The following is a 26,188-nucleotide window of genomic DNA, read 5'->3' as shown; positions in this document are numbered from 1 at the left end:
CCCCCTCAAGTCACTGATTGGTTACTGCCTGGTAACCAATCAGTGGAAACCAAGAGAGCTGCAAAGCAGGAAGTAGTGTTCTGGCTATTATGTTAGACATCCAGTCACTTCAGCCTTTATACATTACATCTATTTTGCACAGACTATCTATTTACCCAGTTTTTAGTTTTATACTGAACTGTTCCTTTAAATCAACATTTTAGTATAATGTGTTCCGACACAATCTGCAAATGGTTTTAATTTTTTATTATATGTGTTTTTTAAATTATTTAGCTTCTTATTCAGCAGCTCTCCAGTTTGCAATTCCAGCAATCTGGTCAGTAGGAACCAAATTACCCTAGCAACTATGCATTGATTCAAATAAGAAACTGGAATATAAATAGGAGAGGGCCTGACTAGAAAGAGGAGTAATAAAAATGAAGGCCAATTGAAAAGTTGCTTCAAATTATCATTTCTATAACATACTAAAAGTTAACTTAAAGGTGAACCACCCCTTTAACTTTTTAATATATAGCAATAAAAGTAGATTTTTATATTCATTGTTATTTTATAACATATCTACCATATTTTTTTTTTTTTGGTTTTATGTTCTACAATTTAGTATTTTATAGACGTAAAGGGACATTTAAAGATGGTGTGCAAAGTGCAAAAATGGCTTCTGAGAACAGAGGAAAAGTTTTTGGATGCACTCGGACACCCTGGCCTTCCCAGAAAACTACTCCCTGGTGCACAGTGATGGAGGTATCGGCCACCTCACTTCCAATATGGCACAAAGAAAATCACTGGCACACAATTTAGAGTCCTGCAGTGGGTTGGGTACCTGCAAATAAGCGGGAACCATGCGGAATGAGGGGAGGATTTTCAGGTGTGGGATGAGACCCGCGGGTCGCGGGTCTCATCTAAATGCCTTATCTTATGTAATATTGTCTATATTTTACTCCTTTTAAAATTTTACGAAACATGTTTCTGTCCCGCCCACTTTTTATGATGTAATTTCCGGTTTGATTGTGTTCGGCGGGTTGCGGATAAGGCAGTTGTGGGTCCGGGTCGGGTAGCGGATCAAAGTGGCTAAATATGTGGGTTGCGGTTCAGGTCGCGGGTTACGGGTCCGGGTCTTAGAAAATGGTTCCGCGCAGGACTCTAACACAAGGTAATGCTGGCAGGGTGAACCCTTGCTTTAAGTTTATTGCAGCATGCAACATTTCAGGGTGAACCCCTTTATCAACCATGCTTGATAAAAGGGTTTAGCCCAAAACGTTGCATGCTGCAATAAACTTAAAGCAAGGGTTCACCCTGCCAGCATTTTTCTTTGTGCCATTCTGAGAACAGAGACCCGCAGCTATGCAATTGGATAGATACTGTCTGGGGTTCAGCAGCGCTCTATTCAAGAATGGTATGCGGGCAGTGAAATGTCGGCACAATTTAGGGAGTGGGAGAGGCTGCAGGCCTGCAATGGCCCTTAATCTTCCCTTTTACCCCATGGCAGGTATTAAGGTCTGGCCTGTAGCCCTGATGCTGTGAACCTTCAGTTGGATCTTGTATCTGTATGAAATGCTGCCTGAATGAGCAAAGGGGCCAAGTACTCTTGTACTTCTGCTCACAGAAAATATAAATGACCCCTATAACCTGCAATGAATGTTGAGACAGTTAAAGTACTTGGTACATTGAGTTAGTGGTTTGAAATATCCCTAAGGTGTTGCATTCATGTCCTTTTAGCCTTGAAATACAGAAATGATCACATTGTCCTCCTGGCTTGATAAAATCTTCAGAAAAATCTTCCCTATATCCAGCCTGTTGTCAAAAGTCTTCATGTATTTCTGTTGAAATCTGTATACTTACACCCTGCAGTCAAAAAAATAAACGTAAGAATTATCCAGAAGCATGTTATTGGTGCGTAATTAGCATTGACTTTATCCTGAGAAGCTGATTTCTCAATATTTGTGAGATTAAACTCAATGTTTTCTCCATTGCTATCATATTTCTAAAATACTTATGATTGGAGAATCTTGATCGCCATGAAAATCACATTGTTCCATTCAATTTCACAAAATTACATTTTATCAGCTCAAAACTTGATTTAAAAAATAAAACTAGGCCTCGTTTATAAACATTGGGCAAACTTGCACCTGGGCAGTAACTCATAGCAACCAATCAGTGATTAGCTTTTTTCAGCCAGCTGCAGGTTGAACAGTGAAAGCAAACATCTGATTGGTTGCCATGGGTTACTGCCTAGGTGCAAATTTGATTAGTGTTTATAACTGACCCCCACTGACTGCTATAAAAGTGCGCCAGGTTTTAGTTGCTGAATCTTTTCATTCAAATTTTTACAGATATTTTCAAATTGCTAAATCCCAAAGGTTCGAGTTGGGAAAACTCAGCTTTTAAATATTTAAGATTGTAGGTTTTTTTTTTTATAAGATTTATGCAAACTATGGGAAAAAAATTGCAGATGATAATAATTTTGCCCTTATTCTACCTCTACTTTTGGGGGCCCATTTACTAAGGGTCAAAGTGAATTTTCGAATTCAAAAACTTCGAATTTCAAAGTAATTTTTGGGTACTTCGACCATCAAATAGACCAAATTCGACTTGATTCAAATTGAAAATACTTTGAATATTCGACCATTCGAAAATCGAAGTACTGTCTCTTTAAAAAACTTCAACACTTCGCCACCTTAAACCTGCCGAATTGCTATGTTAGCCTATGGGGACCTCCTAGAACCTATAGCCAAAATTTGGTTAAGTTTTAAAAAGTCAAAGTATTTTTTTGAAAATCGCTTGATCGATTAAATCGGTCGAATCATTTGATTTAAATTAGACTGAAAACGGCCCAAGAAATTCAAAAAGTAAAGTTCGACTATCGAATTTGGCCAATTCGATGGTCGAATTTCGACGTTTTTTAACTTCGAAATTCGACCCTTGATAAATGTGCCACTTGGTACTGCAAGGTCTGCACACATCAGAAATGTGTGGTTTGCAATTCTATTTGCTGCTTATAAATAAATCAAGTATTAATCACAGCAATAGCTGGTCTCTTGTGCCCCAGTATGTTTCTAGCAGAGAGGCTATACAGGAGAAGGAAGGGTAATTATAACCTAGGGAGTAGTCTGTGTTATAGACAATACAGTGTATGACCCAGGTTCACAGGACACAAGAGATTCTTTATGTGTGACAGGTCATTTCTAACTTCTTCTAGTGGGGTCTACAAACACAACTGAAACACTAAAGAAGGTAATAAGGAGCTTAAAGGAGAAGGGAAGGTATAATAACTGAGGGGGGTGCCAAAGTATTAGGTGATTCTAATCACTTACCTGTCCCTCGGTTGGTGCTCCTGGTCACTGAAAACTGCACTGACCCAGGGGAATTAGGCTAGGAGTGCCACCTACAAAAGTACCCAGGCCAGTGAAGTTTTCTCCTAACTAGAGCACTGGCCCACAGACTCAGGTAAGTGATTATAATTACTGGGGGGGGTAATATTTTACATCCCCTCAATGATATCTTTCCTTCTCCTTTAAAGGACAAGGACAGTTAAACTAGAAATGTTGTAGATTATGTTTTGTGCTTCTGTACCAGCCCAAGTCAACCACAGCCCTTTAGCAGTAAAGACCTGTGTCTCCAAAGATGCCACAGTAGCTCCCCATCTTCTTGTCTGCAGATTCACTGCATATGCTCTGTTCTGCTGTCACTTACTGAGCTTAGGGAACGACTCACAATATACAGTACACAACTGTCACATTATAAAGCTGATTAGTAATTAATACAGATAATGACTACATGGCAGCGCAGAAACAAGTGCAACTAGCATCAGAATTTAATAATCAGCCCTGTAGCATCAATTTATATTACAGGCCAACCTTATTTTCTGCTGGATAACCCCTTAAAGGACCAGTAACATCAAATTTATTTTTTCAAAAATTCGTTAGTACATAACGAAAAAATAACACCAACACAAATTAAAATTTAAAATAGCAAAGCCTTTATTAAGAAATAACTTACAGAAACTCCACTTCCTGTCCTCTTCAGAAAAGGCGACCATCCTTCCTGCAGCGCTCGATTTGTCCTCCCTGGCTAGCTCCAATATTCTACTGACAGCGTGTGAAGTGAGGTGAAGAGAGTTGAAGCTGCGGATCAAGACCCTGCGGGACCAACACATGAAGACCTTTCTGCTGTGACACGACTGGGAACTTGAAGAGGAGATGCGCGTAGAGCCAGTCGAAGTGTTTTTGTAGCGGCGGTGAACCTGCAGCCCCGTGTGACTGGGGAGGAGTCGGTACGAGATGTAACTCTTTATGCCCTTGAACTTGGTCTGCTTCGTGGGCTCGTCTATGCTACAGCGGAACGGGTAGGGATTCTCCTGCCACTCAGGCCCGTCCGGCCCCTGCACCAGACACAGCTTGTCCCCGTCACGCACGAACCCCGCCGCCTCCCCCACGAAAGCCTCCCCGCCGCTCTTCACGAAGGGCGAGAAGCGGTTGGGCTTGTGAGGAGGCGATGGAGGCGGAAGTGGAGTAAGGGCTGGGCGGCAGGTCGGAGCGGGTGTATAAGCGGAATCTGCTGCTGCCGGAGCCTTCGTAGTCATGGTAACCGCCCGAGTAACTGCCACACGTCGGACCAGCTGGTTCCTCGGCCGCAGTGGAGCTACTGTCGTCCCATTCGTCGTCCCATACTGGGATCAACTGTGTGCAACCGGGAGGGTCGGTCCCGCAGGGTCTTGATCCGCAGCTTCAACTCTCTTTACCTCACTTCACACGCTGTCAGTAGAATATTGGAGCTAGCCAGGGAGGACAAATTGAGCGCTGCAGGAAGGATGGTCGCCTTTCGCCGTTTCTGAAGAGGACAGGAAGTGGAGTTTCTGTAAGTTATTTCTTAATAAAGGCTTTGCTATTTTAAATTTTAATTTGTGTTGGTGTTATTTTTTCGTTATGTACTAACGAATTTTTGAAAAAAAAAATTTGATGTTACTGGTCCTTTAACTACATTGCTCGGAGCCCACTGAGCATATGAGTGTCGCAATCACTTTCCTGGATCATTGCTGCTATTGAGAAGCTGAAACTTTAGGCTGGTGCAATAAGTTCAGTATATAAAACATGGCGTTTTAAGCCCTATTCATTTTTAGAGTTTAGTTCTTCTTTAACCTTAGTGCTCCTATTGTGTCCAAACGTCTTGTCCTCACTGGAGACGTGGCCTATCAACTGTACAGTCAATAACACAGACTACTCCCATGGTTTTCATACAATCTGTTGCGTCTCAACCTGCGGGCGGCGCCTACATGCACCTGTGTGAGTACGGCCCCATTGAAAAAAACTGAATGCGTCTACTCCTGCGCTCCCCTGCGGCTGAATGCATAAAAATGGAACGCAGGTGAGCGCAGCTTCAAGCGCTCGTCTTTAAGAGCCCTAAAGGTTCCCACTACAAACATAGTCATGCACAATTCCATATATACTTATATATATAAGTATATATGGAATATACTTTTAATACAAATAATAATAAAAAAGATAAATGGATACTAACCTGAAAGTCTCTGATGAATGTAAGGAAATACATATTAAATCCAAATGCCACAGTCCATTCACAGATTGCACTTGTTAGGTGATAGGGATATCCCTGCAATAAAAGAAAACTTCTAAATCTTGATTTGCCACTAATCCTCCTAGTACCCACCAGTTATTTATGCTTAATTGGACATTCTGCTACTAAAGAGTTCATTATTCCCCCCCATTGTGCATCTCCGCATGTATTTGGTTTCAGTTTTATAGCTTATAGGGCACAGGTATGCCAGGCAAGCATAGAAATATCAATGAATGTGTTTCATCTGAAATACTCTCCTGTAATCTGCTGAGCAGGGAGGATAGTGCACATGGAATATACTGTATGTGCCAAGCTAGTGAATAATATTGGTTTGAGCTTTTGTGCTGGGGTGTGTATTGGTACATTCCATCCCCCTGGTCAGTAGCACTCCGACATACCTCATCACTTGGTTTCCAATCAAGCCTTTTTCTCCCACTTAATATGGAAAAAACACTCACTGGAAATGTATGAGTAAAGGAATCAGACAAATCAATAGTTTTTTTAGCCTGAAATATGTGAAAACAGGTCGATACACATCACATCTATAAACTAAAGCTGCTGACATCACCTGTTGTAACAAGCAGGTTCCAGCATTAGTAAGCAAATGAGAAAGCCTAAATCACAACATGGTTGGGTTGTTCGCAGCAGGAAAAAATTGTTTCAAGAAAGGCAGTAACTTACCAATTGTATTTAAAAAAACTTTAAAACATAAAAATATTTTTTTTTAACATAAGCCAAATAAATAAAACTTATGACTATTCTTTTAATTAAAGCATATTTCTCACTTATTCTTACCATAAAGCAGTAACTGAGCATTATTTTCATTTCATTTACTATCTTACTAGTTTAACTTGCTATAATAACTTCTCCCTTCACGTCTTCCCTTCTCCTGTGACTATTTTGGCTTAGAGATAAGCAGAGATCCATTATGCAGGTAGATAATCTGTGCCCTGGTAATGACTAATTATATACCTGGCAAGAACAGAACATGGAGTAACTTCGGTTTCCTTTTGTTGCCCTGTTTACCTCAAGAAATAAAAAATGGTTTTATGTGATTTACAGTATAGGCAAAAAGCATGTTTAGCACAACCTCTAGTCATTGCTCTGACGAGGGAGCCCCCTTTTTACAGGAAAGTTAAATCAAAGTAGTAGGTAGAAACGTTGTACATTATATTTTGGGCTTCTGTACAAACCCAAGGCAACCACAGCCCTTTAGCAGTAAAGATCTGTGTCTCCAAAGATGCCCCAGTAGCTCCCCATCTTCTTTTCTGCTGATTCACTGCACATGCTCTGTGCTGCTGTCACTTACTGAGCTTAGGGACCCACTCACAATATACAGTAACCATTGAATAGAAATGTCACAATATAAGGCTGATTAGTAATTAACACAGATAATTACTACATGGCAGCACAGAAACCAGTGCAACTAGTATCTGAATTTAATAATCAGACCTGTAGCATCAGCTTATATTACAGACCAACCTCATTTTCTGCTTGATAATTTGTGATAACCCCTAAGCTTAGCTTCTCAACAGCTGCTCAGAGCCCACTGATCATGTGGGTGTCACAGACACTTTCCAAGATGGTGACCCCCTGTGACAAGTTTGAAATCCTGGATCATTGCTGCTATTGACAAGCTGAAACTTTAGGCTGGTGCAAAAGGTTTAGTATATAAAACATGGCATTTTTAGCCCTATTAATTTTTAGGGTTTAGTTCTCCTATTATTATTTTTTTAAGGCAACGGCACCAACAAGGAGCTTATTCTCATTATGGCTTGGATGTTACAAATTTGACACTGATTCTTCTGTCTTCCTGCTTGCCACAAATAGCTTTACTCCTCTTCTGCTATTTGCCTGGAGGAGGTTAGGTTGTTTCCTTCTGGCAGTTTTTGTAATTAATTAATTTTGATAGCAGTGACACAGATCCTTTGTTCACTGGCAGATAAGTAAATGTGCTTTTACAATTATGTACTGACGTCTTTCCACAGGAAATATTCACTACAACGTTGCATGCAAATGAAATGACTACACATTGTACATAAAGGAACAGTAACACCAAAAGATGGAAGTGTTTTAAAGTAATGAAAATATCATGTACTGTTGTCCTGCACTGGTAAAACTGATGTATTTGATTCAGAAACACTACTATAGTTCATATAAACAAGCTGCTGTGTAGCAATGGTGGAAATTGAAAAAAGGCTATATGGCACAGGTTAAATAGTGGATAACAGATAACACCATTATGTTCTACAGAGCTTATCTGCTGTGTAACTGGAGCCTTTTCTCCTTTGAATAACTGCCCCCATTGTTACACAGCAGCTTATTTATACTAACAATAGTAATGTTTCCGAACAAACACACCAGTTTTACCAGTGCAGGGCAACACTGCATTATAATTTTATTACTTTAAAACACTTTCATTTTTTGATGTTACTGTTCCTTTAATGATAATATAGGGCAGCCCAGGCGGGGAAATGGAAAGGACGATTTGCAAAGTTGAGGGTAGGAAATTCATTAGGGATATACAATAGCAAAGTTCAAAATATTTTGAGGGGGGAAGAATGCAGATGCAAACTACTCTAGCAAACGTGTTGATATCAATAAGAGACTGGAAAATGAATAGGAGAGAACCTGAATAGAAAGATGAGTAATAAAAAGTAGCAATACCAATAAATGTGTAGTCTTACAGAGCATTTGATTTTAGATTGGCTAAGTGACCCCCATTTGAAAGCTGGAAAGAGTCAGAAGAAGACAGCAAATAGTTCAAAAACTAAAAAATAACTAATGAAAACCAATTGAAAAGTTGCTTAGAATTGATAATTCTATAACATACTAACATTTAACTTAAAGGAAAATGAAAGCTACTGAAACAGTTTTTTTTGTCATAGATAAACCACAATAGTGCAAGCTATAACGCTATATTTATTCTACAGAATGCTTTACCATACCTGAGTATACAGGTCTAGAAGCTCTTTCTGTTTGTTTAGGATAGCAGCTGCCATAATAGCTTGGTGTGACATCACTTTCTGCCTGAGTCTCTCCCTGCTCACTCAGCTCTGGGCTCAGATAACAGCAGGGAGGGGGAGAAAGGAGCAAACTGAGCATGCTCAAGATGATACAGAAGTCCATGTGTACACAATAGAAGGAAAGAAATGCTGTGTTTCTTTTGACAGAGGACTCAGAGTAGCATTACTGTGAGGGTTCACTGGTGTATTTATATAGACCTTTCTGATAAATGTGAACCACCCCTTTAAGGTGGGTCGATAAAATTTACTGACTGTGACCTTCAGTCCAAGTCTGCAGGTTATTAGCCTATGTATGAAAACTTGCTGACAGTCTGCCCAACCAATATGTTTTAAAAAAAAAAACAGTCAGCGGCCAAATAAATAAATTGGCTGAATCTGGTCCAGGTCTTGGGGTGCCAAATCAGACAAAATCGTGCTCATTTGAGGATCTCAGCTTTCACTGCAGTTGCAGTCACCTTTAAGAACTATGTTTTAAGTGGAGCAAAAAACAAACTACTTAAGGAATGGGAGCATTTTTCTGCAGCATTGGCTAATACTCAACATACCTCATCGCTTGGTTTCCAGTAAAGTTTGGTTGTGCCAGTGAGAATGGAGCAGACAATCACTGAGAATATATGTGTAAAGGAACACAACAATGCAATGAAACAGCACATGTGAGTTTTTTGAAGCAGTTGGAGAAATTCAAACAGATGGGACAAGAAGGAGAAATGTAGGCTCTTATATACAGAGAGGGATGTAAAGAATATAGAGCAAATGTGGGTAGAATGGAGAGTAGACCCAAATAATGGGATGTGGGTAAATGCCTGGGGTGAGACCTTTTAGCAGGCAAGGTCACAAGATATGTAGAAGGGATGGGGAAAGTGGTAGAGAGAAGCAAATAATGAAGAATGAGGAAGCAGAAATGAGAAAATGTAAAATACACATGGAGAACAGACACACATACAAATACATAAAGCTAGAAAGAATTGCAAGTTTACTGTGGGTTGTGTGCTAATGTAAGTGCAAGAGTAGTAGACATATGTGGGGTGTCGGTTAAAGGGCTTGTTCACCCTTCAGTTAACTTTTAGTATCATGTAGAGAGTGATATTCTGAGATTATTTGCCATTGGTTTTCATTTTTTATTATTTGTGGTTTTTGAGTTATTTCGCCTTTTTATTCAGCAGCTCTCCAGTTTGCAATTTCATTAATCTGGTTGCTAGTGTCCAAATTACCTTAGCAACCATGCTCTGATTTGATGATTCTGGAATATGAAAAGGAGAGGCCTGAATAGAACGATGAGTAGTAAAAAGTAGCAATAACAATTCATGTGTAGCCTTACAGAGTATTTGTTTATAGATGTTTATAGATGTCTATATACAGTGACCCTCATTTAAAAGCTGGAAAGAATAAGAAAAAGGCAAATAATTCAAACATAAATAATGAAGAATAATTGAAGTCGGCCATTTTATTTTAACATTACTTGTTACTTATATTTAACGTATTAAATGCTAGACCAACCCATTTTTATATTCTGACTGCAGTTGAGTATGAGATATATATATTCATGATTGATCAAGTCCAGTCACAAATTGCAACTTACACTACTGTAAAATATTTACACCCGATGTGACTTTTTAATTTAAATAAAATATTAACATACAAAAAAACAGGTAAAATTAGATTTAGAAACGTTATTTTACATCAAAGCTGAAAAGGATACTGGGTACCACAGCAATAAATGCTATCAGAGAAACGGTCATTCTTATATGACATGTGGCCCTTGTGTTCCAAGTAGGGCAGGACTTGTAAGAGATATAAGACTGTAATAAAATGTACATGACTCCGCAGATGAATGTTATAAGTGCTCCAGCATCATGCACGGCAGGGACAGCCATTTCCTGGAAAGTAAAACACACGATCAGACTTTTTGTACACTAAGGGGCACATTTACTTAGCTCGAGTGAATGAATAGAATAAAAAATACTTTCGAATGTTTTTTTTTGGCTACTTCGACCATTGAATTGGCTACTTCGACCTTCGGCTACGACTTCGAATCGAACGATTCAAACTAAAAATCGTTCGACCATTCGATAGTCGAAGTACTGTCTCTTTAAAAAAAACTTCGACCCCCTACTTCGCCAACTAAAACCTACCGAGCATCTAAGGTCCCCATAGGCATTCCTAGGTTTTTTGATCAAAGGGAAATCGTTCGATCGATGAATTAAAATCCTTCAAATCGTTTGATTTGAAGGATTTAATCGTTCGATCGGACGATTTTCCTTCGATCGTACGAATGAAGGAAATGTCGAAGGATTTTACTTCGACGGTTGAATATCGAGGGTTAATTAACCCTCGCTATTCGACCCTAAGTAAATGTGCCTCATAGAGTACAGCTAATTCATACTTTATGGGGCACATTTACTTTACATAAATATCTCTTTTTCCTACATTTGCTGGTATTATGCATATCATTTCTACAAGGAAAAATTATTTTTCATGTAAACGTTGCCCTTTTTCGACAACTTCAACATGAAAATGTAAATTCTCTCGGCACATTTCATGTTTGTCATCAAACATTTTTTCCATGCATTGCACAAAGTCACCTCGGAGAGCACAGAAATATTTCATTCTGATTGTGACTTTATAAATAGAATTAGATTTGAACTTATTCCCGTAGAAATAATCATTGGAATGTTAGTAAGGCTGCTCCTGTATGTAATCCACTCACTGCTGTGCCTAATGTGGGAAATTTTATGCACGCTGTGATCAAAGCTTTATACATGTGTGTGATCTGTTATCTGTAAACCCGTTATCCAGAAAGTAATTTCCTTTTTCTACGTGAAGTTATGGGACCTGTTATCCAGAATGTCCGGGACCTGTGGTTTTCTGGATAATGGATCTTTCTTTACAAGGTGCAGAAGTAGGGGGAACATAAGCCTCTAGCTTGTGGCCATTCACAATGTAGAAGCCATGGGGTATATTTGATAGTGAAGATGCGCTACCATTCATTTCTGCCTAGCAAAACTTCGCTAGGGATCTTGCATATACTTACAAATCACACTTTTAAAAACACATTTCCAGGAACCGAAATAAAGACAATAAAGTTATTCTAATTCCCTACACATGTGGCCACTGTAAAATTAATGTTCCAAATGTTAGCAAATGTATGGGGAAAACTGGTTACCCGAAAAAAAGGAAAAGACGCCAGTGTTTTTTGGACTTTGATGCATATTTGGCTCACAGAATATAATGTAAGCGACAGAAGATTGAGGAAGATCTAGCTACTTTAATGCACTTTGTCTGGTCTGAGGTGGCGAAGGCAACTCTGGCGAAAGAGGTAATGTTCAGTAAAATCTGCATTTTAGTGAATTTGTGGAGTAGCGTCCATTAGATAGATAGATACAGTCTGAATAGATAGAATAAGGGGCTGATTCATCAATAGTCGAATATCGAGGGTTAATTAACCCTCGATATTCGACTGTGAACTAAAATCGTTCGACTTCGAATATCGAAGTCGAACGATTTTGCGCAAATCCTGCGATCGAACGATCGAAGGATTTTAATCCAACGATCGAAGGAAAATCCTTCGATCAAAAAATCACAGGCAAGCCTATGGGGACCTTCCCCATAGGCTAACATTGAGTTCGGTAGCTTTTAGCTGCCGAACTAGGGGGTCGAAGTTTTTTTTAAAGGGAAAGTACTTAGACTATCGAATGGTCGAATAGTCGAACGATTTATACTTCGAATCGTTCGAATTCGATCGAATTCGAACGAATTTAACCAATTCGATGGTCGAAGTACCCAAAAAATACTTCGAAATTCGAATTTTTTTTTTTTATTCGAATCCTTCACTCGAAGTTAGTGAATCTGCCCCTTAGTGTGGGTAATTTCATGACAGTTTTTTTTTTTTACTTCCCCTTTTTTAATATAGTGGAGTTAAAAAGGGGAAGCAGAAACAGTATATATGGCCAGCCAACAAAGCAAATATGACTAAATATTATGAGAAGAACAGATATCTTTAGCTTCCAGCCACAGTATGAGAAATGGAGCATGAGTAGAAATCAGGAAAAGTCAGGAATTTCTTAGAAAATAAAAGCAGAACCAACGGAGATTACGCAAAAGGAAACTGCTTTGCTTTACTGGTATGATGCTGATTCATTATATGGGCAGGTATTTATTCATTATAGCAGTATCTTTTAGGCAGTGTTGGTTCCAGGGTCACTTTTTTGGTCAAACATTTGGTTTGAGCGCTTGTATAAATATAAATTATGTATGAAAAGTAACAACAGCAAACCTGGCTGCAGAGTCATGAATATCTAGGAGAGCGAATAAATACCTGGCCATACCTCACCCTAAGGACCTTCAGGCTGGCCTTGCAGAAATATCTAGGAGAGCAAATAAATGCCTGCCCATGCCTTGCAGAAATATCTAGGAGAGCAAATAAATGCCTACCCATGCCTTGCAGAAATATCTAGGAGAGCAAGTGAGAATTCAACCTGAGGCTGAGCCTCACACAATGTCACTTCCAGGCTGGGCCCCTGAGCTAATGAATTTGCCGTCCCAGAGACTGGGAACCTCTGCTCCACGGATAGTACTGTACATTTAACAGTGTTGTGTAATTTTGTGTCACATTTTCAATGGTTTTGTATTCTCAACCTTAGCTAAGCATGACTATCACTGTAGTCATGTGAGACTATTGCACTTATTATGCGTGTAGAGACGGTCACATGAGCATCAGAAAATTCCCTTCCCCATGAAGGGAGAAAAAATGGTGGCTTATTTACTAACATAGATGCCAAAATGCACAGTTGCAGCTACCAAATGAACAGTGTGTAATTTTGATCAATCAGCTGCATATTATCAGTATCAGCAACAGTAACTAGGCTGCACAGGGGAACATTTCGTACATTTTAAGTTATGACTTTCTCCAATGGAAATTGTTTTTAGAATATTTTTAGATTTTAGATGGTGAAATCCACCCACAGTAAGAACATGAACAAGGTTTTGCCACAATTCATGTGAATCACAGATACATTGTAACTCAAGCATTCATAAATTTGCCCTAAATGTCTTCAGAATATATTATAAAACATTATCTAAAATTTTATTTTGACACCACATTGTCTCTCCTATGTACACCTTGAAGATCGATCTGCTCTGTACAGGGTGAAAGTTCTGATTCTTATGGATGTGCTATGCAACCCCCTCTACAAAAATGAATTCAAAGAATTAATTAAGTTCAAATGGCTTCCAATCAAGACATGTCAGAGGATAGGGTATTTCACCTGGTAAAAAAAAAAATTATATATATATATATATATATATATATATATATATATATATATATATATCCTTCAAAGTGGACCAGCATATACATATATATATATACAGCCTTGATAAAGGGCCTAATGTGGGCCAAAACGTTGGATGCACAGCGATGTTACAATAAAACACTATATATATCTATATATATATATATATATATATATATATATATATATATATATATATATATATATATATATATATAAGAAGCAAACTGGAGCACTCACATGAAAAACAGTCATCTGCCTGGGTGCTGGTTATATAATAATACAGATAGCAACCAAAAAAACGCACTCACAGGGCTTGATTTGTGCAAACAAAAGTGGTTTTTATTCCGACGTTTCGGCTCTAACACTCGAGCCTTCTTCAGGAAGTGAACTGAAGAAGGCTCGAGTGTTAGAGCCAAAACGTCGGAATAAAAACCACTTTTGTTTGCACGAATCAAGCCCTGTGAGTGCGGTTTTTTGGTTGCTATATATATATATATATATTTATATATATATAGATATATATAGTGAATAAAGTACCCCCTCTTGTAAAATATAAGGATATTATAAGTTACCGAGGAGTTTCATGACCATATAAAAACACGAGGCCGAAGGCCGAGTGTTTTTATACAGGTCATGGAACTCCGAGGTAATTTATAATATCCTCATATTTTGCAACTGGGGGTACTTTATTAATTATAATACACAAATTTCAATGAGTCATGTGACAGAAATGACATCAGAACTCACCGTTTATAACTGATGACATCAGAACTCACCGTTTATAAGGATATAATTTACAGGATATTCATGGCTTTTGTGTATTATATATATATATATTGTCTCTAATGAAACATACCTGAAAAGTAGCCACAATCCCCATGCCGATGCAGCCAAACAATCCAATGGCTAATGAAATCTTATTGAAGTAAATAGGCAGAAAATCAATGGAAAGGTTTTGCCTCTCTAATATCATATATCTGGTATACATTGTGGCTGCCCCTGTTGCAAGCATAAAAAAGAAAAGAAAACATTTTACGCAAATGAAATCTAGCAATTTACAGGGCATGAATAAAGTATTGAATTGTCTTAAAGGGTTCCTGCACTGAAGAACTGTCTTTGCACAATGAGATAAAATGTAAATCTAAGCACCCAATAAACATAAAAATAAAACATAAAAATATTTCCAGTTACATTGCTATTTAAAGTAGCATTTGTTTATCCCCTTTTTCTCTAAGTCTGACTCTTGAAACAGTATAGTAGAAGTCAGTTCTCCTCCAGGTCTTTTAATCAGTTGCTTCTGCTTCGTTGTTTTAGTAGTCAGAACCAGCAGTGCAGAGAGCATAGGCAAATACCTCTTTCTTTTGAAATTCTATTTAAAAAATGAATGTAAAACTACTGAAAACTGAATGTATATTGGAACACTGCTTAGCATTTCATTTTATTTCGTATGCAAAAACAGAGGGCTCCTTATTTCCTAACCTCGTGTTGTTTTACTAGAACTTCCAGCATTCTTCAACATACAGCAAAGCATAATAGTTACCCAGCAGCAAGCTGATCATACTGGGTCAGATAATGTTGGCCAATTCCAACCACACTATCCTCGTAACTACCCATGTGTGCCTCTGAACTAGTTGGTAAATCAGTTGGCCAATGCTTGCACTGGCATGTGTAAGTTGTGAGTGGACATGAAAATCCATAGGAATGCTTCCTATGGATGATTGTGTTAGTCTGGAAATTGTTGGACTAGATCTGGATTTGTACTGACCAGTTTCCCATAGCACATATCAATACCAGCAGGCAGCTTGCTGAGCATCAAGCAACAACAGGTAATAAAGGAATTAGCACAGCATGAGTTTTTGCCCAGGCTTCAGACAGGAACATTGTAAAGGGAGAGCATTTTCCATAAAGAATATTTGTTTCAGGGATATAGCTGCAATAAAAAAGCACCTTTGGCCAAACTATGACATGGTGGAAGGCCAAATTCTCATATTTATTTCATGTTACTTAATTCTTCCACCATTGTTCCATGCTGGGCAATCATCATCCACTTTAGTAATGAGAAAAGTGATCAGCATGCTCCAAAAATCCTCAGCACCAGAGTCTGACTGGAACAGTGATGCTGAACGGCTACTGATATAGTACCCACTGGAGACCCAAAACACCAGGTGCTGCTCATACTGAACAATCACCAAAATGTACCCCACTTTCCTCTTACTTATACCTACCTCCCCTCACTGTTTGCACATACCTCGAATGGCCTTACAAGTCTGATCCAGTACAGAGTAGTTCAACTTGCAGTTACATATCACACATTATTGCATTTTCTTTACATTTTTTAGTTGTATACTAGTGTCCTGTACTGGTAAAACTGGTGTGTTTGCTACAGAAACTCTACAATAGTTTATATAAACAAGCTGCTTTGTAGCCATGGGGGCAGCCATTCAAGCACAAGAATCCCATTTTATATTACAAAGCTTATCTGTTATCTGTTGAGTATCCTGTGTCTTTTCTCCTTTTTCAGCCTTGAATGGCTGCCCCCATGGCTACACATCAGCTTGTTTATATAAACTATTGTAGAGTTTCTGAAGCAAACACACCAGTTGCACCAGTGCAGCGCAATCAGTACATTATATTTTCATTACTTTAATACCCTTTCATTTTTTTGTGTTACTGTCCTTTTAACCTAGACCCACGTATTGCTATGTTTATTTAATAATACACTCTGCCTCCCCTTATTGGGCAGATCACCACCTGCCTGCCTTGTTTATCATTACATGTGCTGTGAGTGGCAGGCCCCTCCATTCACTGTGGCATCCTCTGCTCACAAGTAGCCTTGTGCCATGATAGATTGTTAGCCCTTAGATGCTGGGGTTAAATGGGTTGTTCAGCTTTAAATTAAATTTAAGTGTGATAAAGAGTGATATTCTGAAACAGTTTGCCATTGGTTTTTACTATTTGTTGTTTTTGAGTTATTTAGCTTTTTATTCAGCAGCTCTTCAGTTTGTAATTTCAGCAATCTACTTGCTACGGTCCAAATAACCCTAGCAACCATACACTGATTTGAATAAGGGACTGTAATATGAACAGGAGAGGAGGTAAATAAAAAGGTAGAAAGAGGAGTAATAAAAAGTAGCAATTGCAATAGCTTTGTATCTTTACAGAGCTTTTGTTTTGAAAGATGGAAAGAGTCACAAGAAACAGGCAAATAATTTAAAAAAAAACTATACAAAATAAATAATGAAGACCAATTAAAAAGTTCCTTAGAACTTGCCATTCTATAATATACTAAACATATAGGCACTAATGTCCTGTCACAGGACAGCATAACTCTCCTTGAAGACTGTGCCACACTATGAGTAAAGTAAAATGTATACTGTAAAACAAGGTTATTAACTTTTTTTCCTCAAACTTAAAAGTCCACGAATAAACTTTTCCACCCAAATATTGCTTTAGAACCAGCCATGTAAATTATCGTAATACCTATTAAGAAACTTCCCATCGTCATTATAAGTACCCAGCATGGGGACCAATTTATGGGTCCTGATCCATAGATTATCAATCTCTGGTCTATAATAACAAGTCTGACAGGGTCTGGGCTCATTAAATGTATAGAAAAGACAGGAGAGGATTATAAAAGGCCAGTTACACTTGTTAACATATTCAGTAGCATAGATCTGAACTTTTCATTTCCAATGTATCTCAACTTACCCAACATGGCAGACACACTGATCATAAAACCAAAAACTCCACTTTCAGGAGGCGAAGTACCTGTGTCACTAAAAGGTAAAGAAAAACATCATTTATTTAAGCAGAGGCATTGCAGTTGCACTTCAGATTTGACAAAATATAATATTAGCTAATGGGCTAGGTTCAATTCAGTGAGAAAAAGGTTTATCACGTGAAAACTCCTGGACAAGATTCAATTTGAGATGCAATTTAATTCAGAAAAACTTTTATCACTCTATTGGGGAAAAAACTGGAACTGAATTTGTAGAAAAGTCAATTCTCCTCGAATTGAATCTCGTCCATGACTTTTCACATGATAAACCAGGAGATAACTTTTTTTCACTGAATTGAATCTGGCCCATAATAGCAGTATTATCAGTAAATCTAATTCTAATTCAGCAGTACCAGAGAGATTGCTAACCCACTCACATACCTGCTACATTATTTCAACAGTCAGAATCAGAAGTACAGAGGACAGCATGGGTCAGGCAAATGCCGTTTCTTTTTAACTTTAAAACCAATTAAATGTTATAATAGATTCATACTGGAAAATAGCTTAGAATTATACTTTTTTTTACTATAAGCAACAACCCCTATTAGTAGAACAAGTTGTTGCTTAAACTCATTCTATAAGTTCATAGACTTGTAAATCACTATTCCGTAAAGTAGTACAGAGCTGAAACAAAAAACGATAAGGCACTATATTTGTTTTTTCTTCAAATTATACTGTTATGGGCTCATAAACATTGACTGGTACATTTCCAAATGAAAATGCACGAAAAGCTTCTGCATTCTTTCCCGAGTGCTGTTTTATCTCACTGATAACTGAACCACAGTCTTATCTCCTCACCACAGATTTATTTCCACACTGCTTTCCTCTTAAAGGGATCCTGTCATCGGAAAACATGTTTTTTTTTTTTTAAAACACATCAGTTAATAGTGCTACTCCAGCAGAATTCTGCACTGAAATCCATTCCTCAAAAGAGGAATTTTGAAATCTGACATGGGGCTAGACATTTTGTCAATTTCCCAGCTGCCCCTAGTCATGTGACTTGTGCCTGCACTTTAGGAGAGAAATGCTTTCTGTCAGGCAGCTGTTTTTCCTTCTCAATGTTACTGAATGTGTCTCAGTGAGACATGGGTTTTTACTATTGAGTGCTGTTTTTAGATCTACCAGGCAGCTATTATCTTGTGTTAGGGAGCTGCTATCTGGTTACCTTCCCATTGTTCTTTTGTTTGGCTGCTGGGGGAAAAGGGAGGGGGGTGATATCACTGCAACTTGCAGTACAGCAGTAAAGAGTGATTGAAGTTTATCAGAGCACAAGTCACATGACTTGGGGCAGCTGGGAAATTGACAATATGTCTAGCCCCATGTCAGATTTCAAAATTGAATATAAAAAAATATGTTTGTATAAATGGATTTCAGTGCAGAATTCTGCTGGAGCAGCACTATTAACTGATTCACATGACAGTATCCCTTTAAATCTGAACAGTAAAACTTGACAAGTTCTCAGTTCTCAAGGAAATGGTAAATAATGGAAATAAATAATATGCCAAATATAATCTATGTTTATTTATCATGCCAGGAGGTAAAATGGTGCCATGATAGATCAGCCCTGAATGTAACAGGAACGCGCTTGTTTGCTCCTCTCAGTAAATGTTACTTGCTATAGGTGACATGAAATGGAGCAAACCTTTTATTACATAACTGAGGTTATTACATTACTTAACTATGATCCATGCGTTGATGTCATGGGGGATTGCTTCCCTTGTCTGCACCTGGCGCTGTACCCAACTGGAGCTACGTAGATCCAATAGAAAGATCCATGCTGGTTCATCAGTTAGCTGATGCAGCCCTAGCCTTATTCAAACCTGAACAATATCATTTTGATTGCTTTATTTATTCTAGACCCAAATGCATTCATTTTATTCCATCACACTCACTTTCAGTGACCTTATTCGATCGTTTACAGACCTAGCACAATCCAACCTTTCCATCACCACTAAATCCACAACCATCTGCTCCTTCATCATGCCAGCCTATAAGGAAAGTTCAGTTTACTGTTATAATAAGACTGTGTTTTCAGTGTACAATTTGTTGTGCAGAGCAGGCCCAGACTGGCAATCTGTGGGTTCTGGCAAATGCCAGAGGGGCTGCTATAAGGTCCCATATAAAGTCAGTATTTAGTGGGCTGGTGTGGGCTGTTTGGGCCTCTGTGTGGGCTGATTTGGGCCTCTGTGTACCTGAAATGCCAGGGCCTATTTTAATTCTCAGTCCAGCCCTGGTGCAGAGGACATACTGTACATCATTGGGGCATGCCTCTGGTTGGTTTTATACTTCTAGCAGCTATGTAGGGCTCTAGAATCATTATTTGCATTAACTAAATAAAAACTCAGCATCCCACCACTCCTGTAATCCTGCTACGTTTGGCAGTCCATTCATGTGAAATGTTTCCAGTGCCCATGTCAAATCTAAAGGTGGCCATACATAGAGATCCACTCATTTGGTGACCTTGCCAAACGGGTGGAGGCCACCTTGAGGTGGGGGATATCGGCTAATATGATCTTGGGCCCAAGAATCAGATCACAACATTGAGCGTACAGGCAGTCGGATCGGGGACCGCATCAACAATTTGATGCTGTCCTTGATCCAACGGGATTTTTAACTCAGCCATCTGGCCAAATTTTGAGGACTTTGATACCCATCTGAGGGCCCCTACAATGCCCAATAAGCTGAACCAACCCTTTAAGAAACTTGTAGCAACTTCAGGGCCCAAGGGTCTCTTGTTAGACAGCAGGTGCTGGAAGTTTAAACACCGTTTCTCAAAGTTTACAGATGAGGTGGAGGAGTACAGTTGTATATGGTGCACAGCTGGGTGCAGTAGTACAGCTGTATATGGTGCACAACTGGGTGAAGGAGTACAGCTGTATAGGGTGCACTACAGGGCTGCATATGGAGATCTAGGCTAATACTTAGCATTGCTAACCTGAATCAGAGCAGCACATTAAATTAGAACAGCCCATTGAATCAGAGCATCATACTGGATCAGAGCAACAATATTACATTAAGGCTTATCGCAGCTCCAGTGGGCCCCTAGGGACGGGAGGGCAGGCCCAGGTGTGATTGCACCCCCAGTAGTCATGCCACTGAATTCCAGTATCTCTGAACTGCATGCACAGTGTATGGAAATAAATTGCAATTTCCTTGTTCATGTAACAAATCCTGTTGAAAAACGCCAAATCCCAAATCTTGCTTTCAATACATAATCAATACTTCATGTTCAAAAGTATGTGAACACATCACTGCCCTATTGGTAAGGCACATGACCTTGTCAATGTCCTGATGTTTACTGAAAAAACAGATAGGCAGCTACATTTTTTGAAGAAAAGCCTGGAGAAGCACATAAGCACCTAGAATGACTGATTGGCACCCCCTCCATTTATTTTACCAATTCTTCTCCTTCAGTTACCAATGAGCTTAATTTTCCTTGTGCAATAAAAATGAGCACTTTTGATCTTGCAGACAATCACGAGTTCTGGCGACTTCCCTTGCAGCTCTACAGATTTATACTATTGCGCCACCAATGTAAACAACTATTTTACTGTAACATCTCAAGGTTACTGTCTGCAACATTTTAACTGCATTTAAATTCTTGATGCGCTAACAAGGGTGGTGCCTGGAGATCACTGCTCTGGTACATATGCGGATATGTTTTATATTGTACATAAATATGATCTTTTTTTTTTTGGATTCTAAGGGTAATATCACACTGGCCTTGTGGACACACCCCTGTCCTCCTACCACTGCTGCTACAACTAATGAATATAAAGCCCATTATCTGACAATGTCCACCTTTCTAAATGTCACAACTCTGTGTGCATGAAATAAGGCGCTTGCATTATTTCTTATAACATATAGGTTTCAATGATTCATGTAACACAAATGACACCAGTAATTATAATTCATAACGGGCAATATCAATTAACACTGCTTACATAAAGTATATGTTTTAAAAGCTATTCAAAGACTTTGTGTTTGTTATATTCATTTCATTTTTATAATAGAGATATTAGGGCTGTTATAAGGATATTAGCAGTACTAAGTACTTTATATTAGGACTGTTTTTAGGATATTAGCAGTACCCTGTAGTTTATAAGGTCACAGCATCTGTATGCAATTTTTCCTACCTGTGTAAATGATAGCAGCTTATGCATCTTCTTATACACCGCAATATGATCCTATTCCTTTCCATGGCACCAAGACCTCGGTCTGTACAGTAATATTAATGCTAGGGATGCACCAAATCCACTATTTTGGATTCGGTCGAACCCCCAAATCCTTCGCGAAAGATTCGGCCAAATACCGAACGGAATCCAAATTTGCATATGCAAATTAGGGGTGGGAAGGGTTAAAAAATTGTTCTTCCTTGTTTTGTGTAAAAAGTCACGCAGGTCCCTCTACTCCCCTAATTTGTGTATGCAAATTACGATTCAGATTCGGTTCGGCCAGGCAGAAGGATTTGGCCGAATCCGAATCCTGCTGAAAAGCGCCGAATCCTGGCCGAATACCAAATCCTGGATTCGGTGCATCCCTAATTAATGCCACTTTATTTCTCAAACAACCTACTACACTATAGAGGCAATAGGACACAGGGAGATTTTGGACACTTTGGCACCCATGACTTTAAAGAGCACCTGAAATAGTTTCCCCCACTAGAGGTGGGATAATAGAGCACTCTGGTTGGGGGAAACTATATCTTTTCTTTAAAAAAAATTGTCCCTGCGAGTTTTAGGCCACACACACTGGGACTAAACTTAATTTTCCTTGTGCAATAAAAATGCACTTTTGCTCTTGCAGATAATCACAGGTTCTGGTGACTTCCCTAGCAGCTCTACAGATTTATATTATTGCACCACCAATATAAACTGTTTTACTGTTTCTTGCGCATTATCTCAGTTACCATTTAAAACATAGTAACAATAGTAATAGTAACAATAGTAACTCGCTCATGTGCAAGTTTGTGAGGCGCCTAAGTCACATACTAATTACACGCATACATGCTACAGAACATGGACACTCACACGGAAAATCCCTCCTGATGTGGGTGGCCTAGCACTGTCGAGGGGAATTGAAAAAAAATAACTACTATTTCCCTCAACCGGAGTGCAGGCACTATTTAGCTCGAACCACTGGTGGAGGGAAATATTTTAGGGTGACAGGTGCCCTTTAACTAGCTTGGGAGGGGAAGAAAAAAGCCCAAATTTGCCCCCATTAGTAACGTGCCATGTACTTCCCAACAATCATCTGTAATGCAGACTGACATGTTTCCAAGGGTTAAATGAAAATGTGATAAAAACATCATCTCACTGAAATAAGACACTTACATAAATGTAATTCATTAAACATTCTGTACAGTTTCTGAAATAATCTAGTTACTCTTCACTATCTCCCTCTCAGCAACCTCTCGGTGTTCATGCAGAAGTCATGACTTTGATTGACAGGTAGGTCTAATATATTTTGCTATCAGACGTATTAAAAATCACTCAAATAACCAACTCCAGCACAAACAATAGGCAAAAAATAACTGACTGGGACACACACCCTCCATGCAGAGAAACAGGATTTCCATCACAGCCGGTTATTTTGAAAGAATGAGCTCTAATCAGTGTCGGACTGGGCCGGCGGGACACCGGGAAAAACCCCGGTGGGCCCCGGGCTCTTGTGGGCCCCGCCGGCCCAGATCCGCTACTTAGTGGGGCGGCGCGACCCCACTTTGTTTGGGGTCGCGGTAGAATAGAAGGGCTGCGCATGCGCACAAACGCGGCGCCGCGCGCATGCGCACAAACGCGGCGCCGCGCGCATGCGCACTAGCCGCCTGCAGCACTCCGGAGCGGCAGTGGCGGCTGGAGGGGGCCCTGGGGCAGTAGCCCCGGTGGGCCCCATGCCTCCCAGTCCGACCCTGGCTCTAATACATCTTCTATCTAGGAACATAATGCAACCCCCCCCACCCAAAGGATGTATTAGACCTTATTCTCAATCAGAGTTTGTCTCTGACTCCTGCATGAAGAGAGACTGATGCTGAGAGGAAAACAGTGAAGAGTAACTTGGTTATTACAGAAACGGCACCAAATTTTTTATTGACTGCATTTAGAAAGAGTCTTATATCCATTATGAGAATGGAAGAATTGTTAAGCCACACACAGGGAAAGCAAGATTTATTTGTCAAAACCTGGTCCCCTTGGGTCATTCTAATGGAATCCGAGTCTCACTCACACCATTAATTGGACTAGGAGCATTATATAGCTTTTCTCAGACATAATTTCTTATTTAATAAGCAGATTCTTTATGGTATTTCAACTGTAAACATCTTAGGTGGTATAATAGGGCATACAGGAACAACTGAGCACTGCTTTTTCTTCTTCTTTTTCCTTATTGATTTATTTGTCTAATTTTTTTTAAATGTAATCTTTTATTCCTTTTATTCTTTTTCTACTTACCTTATAAAGCTTACTCAAAGACAGCAAAAGGCATTCATCCTAACATATTTTAATACTCAATTGTTATAATGGTTACCATTCTGAGTCAAGATTGCACAGGTATCCTCCGATAACTGTGACACTCAATTTTGATTGTATATATTTGTAACTTGGCAATAGCTGGATCCGATGATAGCCATGTTGTTTATGTGAATAATAATCCGTACAACTCATGTATCATGATTTTATTATCTTTCTGCTTATCATTGGACTCCCTTTCGTGCTTTTTGTTGGTCTAATGTCTTATTTCAGTGAGATGAAGCTTATATTAAATTCCCCTTTAATTACCTGAGAACATAATAATAAAAAAGCTATTGTAATCGCTTGAATAAAAAGGACGTAACTTATAAAAAAGATAAAGAAAATAAAAAGGTCCACGGGACAGATGTGGTCCTCCAATAGATTTTTATGGCCCCAGCAGACCCAATATCTACAAAGACTTCTCTGCGTGCCAATTTGTTTTATAATTATATAGTGAATAAAGTACCCCCTCTTGTAAAATATAAGGATATTATAAGTTACCGAGGAGTTTCATGACCATATAAAAACACGAGGCCGGAACAGGTCATGGAACTCCGAGGTAACTTATAATATCCTCATATTTTGCAACAGGGGGTACTTTATTTATTATAATACACAAGTTTTAGTGAGTCATGTGACAGAAATGACATCAGAACTCACCGTTTATAACTGATGACATCAGAACTCACCGTTTATAAGGATATAATTTACAGGATATTCATGGCTTTTGTGTATTATAAATGAATAGTAGATATTTGGCTATGTATGGACAGCACAGGTTTATAGTACAGTTTGCTGTTACTCAGTCATGAGAGCTGCTACTATGCCCTCAGGTCAACCCTCTGTATAATGTGTGTGGAATACAATGTATTTAAACCAATTTCCTCTTTCTTTTCGTGGGTAAAGTCACCACACAGTAGAAGGAAGGAAGGCTCAACCTGAACAAAGTGGTTTTGTTGGACTATAAGTCCCATGGAGCTGGAGTAAGTGAGAGTCAAGTTTTCTCATCCCTGTCCGGGCACTGAGCCCTCACACTTACCTTATATAGGGCACAAAGGGGGGCACGTGTCCAATCAGCACCGAGATGATATAGGAGAAGAGAAAGCCAGCAGAGGACCAGATGACTAATATAGAGGGCAGGAATGCCGCCCCTTGCAGGCACCAGCAATGCATTTGGGCTTCCCTAACGATGCTCTTTATGTTGTCAGGAGAAGCCCCTTCTTGGGTACAGCGCAAACACTCACACAAATGATCTGCCGCCGGCAGTTTATAAAGGGGCGCTAGTGGAGTGGATGCAGCACGGTGTGAGGAAAACCTCGCGTTGCACGTCACCCGGCCACACACCGACTTTCACACTTCTCATCCCAGCGATTACAGTACAGCATCACGGTTCACTTCCTCTTTCTGTCCCATCTCATAGCGCCCTGTGACTGTGAGGTGGAAACCATGGTCCCTCATAAGTTACTTTCACTTCTCCTCTCCTCCCGCCCCCTGCAGGAATGACTGGGCACTGCCCGAGAATGGGAGGGAGGGAGGCGAAGTGAACTTTTGGCAGAACCTTTTTTGTGTAGCATACTGACTGGAAGAGGTGCGATTGGGGAACTTCCATCATGCGTCACATAACAGTGTGGCTCACTACAACTCCCAGAAGCCCCAGCCAAGTGAGCTGCGGTCCAAGCCCAGAACAGAGCCTGTTGCTTTTACACAGATATTTTCTAGACAGTAAAAAGTCACGTTAGCTGGGAATCCCCATAGAATTGGCGATTTTCCCTGCAGTTCTCAGAAGATATAGTGTTGAGCCATAGCATTTCACTGACACATGGTGATTGTGCAATAGTGATATTTCTGATAAATCTGACACTCCCGAGAAGGACACTTTCAGCACACTCCCAGGAGCATTGTCTGTGGGCCTGTCTGACTATTTTCCACCATTTTTCTGTGTAAAACCCAATATACAAAACTGAAATATAGAATTCATTTTGGGTCCCCTGAAAAAATGGTTTAGAAACCCTG

At 39.3% G+C, this 26,188-nt stretch overlaps 1 protein-coding gene across 2 annotated transcripts; it reads right to left on the bottom strand.

Annotated features, from left to right (window-relative positions):
• Nucleotides 1-536: 536 nt before the first annotated feature.
• On the bottom strand, nucleotides 537-25,669 carry dram1.L (DNA damage regulated autophagy modulator 1 L homeolog). 2 transcript variants are annotated; one of them, XM_041586273.1, is made up of 7 exons: nucleotides 25,215-25,669; nucleotides 17,600-17,667; nucleotides 14,748-14,890; nucleotides 10,297-10,474; nucleotides 5,970-6,028; nucleotides 5,515-5,607; nucleotides 537-1,842 (listed from the first exon to the last, which is right to left on the bottom strand). In XM_041586273.1, exons 1-7 carry the CDS (start codon nucleotides 25,346-25,348, stop codon nucleotides 1,798-1,800), a joined length of 720 nt encoding a protein of 239 aa, XP_041442207.1. In that variant the 5' UTR covers nucleotides 25,349-25,669; the 3' UTR covers nucleotides 537-1,797. The 2 variants fall into 2 exon arrangements, with proteins under 2 accessions (XP_041442207.1, XP_018107806.1); XM_018252317.2 differs by lacking the exon at nucleotides 5,970-6,028 and adding an exon at nucleotides 9,143-9,201 and having other exon boundaries at nucleotides 1,227-1,842; nucleotides 25,215-25,665.
• Between the last annotated feature and the right edge of the window lie 519 nt (nucleotides 25,670-26,188).

This window comes from Xenopus laevis, chromosome 3L (assembly GCF_017654675.1).
Source record: "Xenopus laevis strain J_2021 chromosome 3L, Xenopus_laevis_v10.1, whole genome shotgun sequence".
NCBI classification, from domain to species: domain Eukaryota; kingdom Metazoa; phylum Chordata; class Amphibia; order Anura; family Pipidae; genus Xenopus; species Xenopus laevis.
Note: the sequence above shows the minus strand (reverse complement) of the source record. Positions and strands in the feature narration are given on the sequence as shown.

Excerpts from the sequence above, each read along its gene's own strand:
- dram1.L (XM_041586273.1), bottom strand. The coding sequence starts at position 25,348 with ATGCATTGCTGGTGCCTGCAAGGGGCGGCATTCCTGCCCTCTATATTA. Across the intron at positions 17,668-25,214 it reads CCCTTTGTGCCCTATATAAG|TGACACAGGTACTTCGCCTC; the intron begins GTAAGTGTGAGG and ends TTTACCTTTTAG. Across the intron at positions 6,029-10,296 it reads ATTTATTGCTGTGGTACCCA|TGAGTGTTTTTTCCATATTA; the intron begins GTATCCTTTTCA and ends ATACATTTCCAG.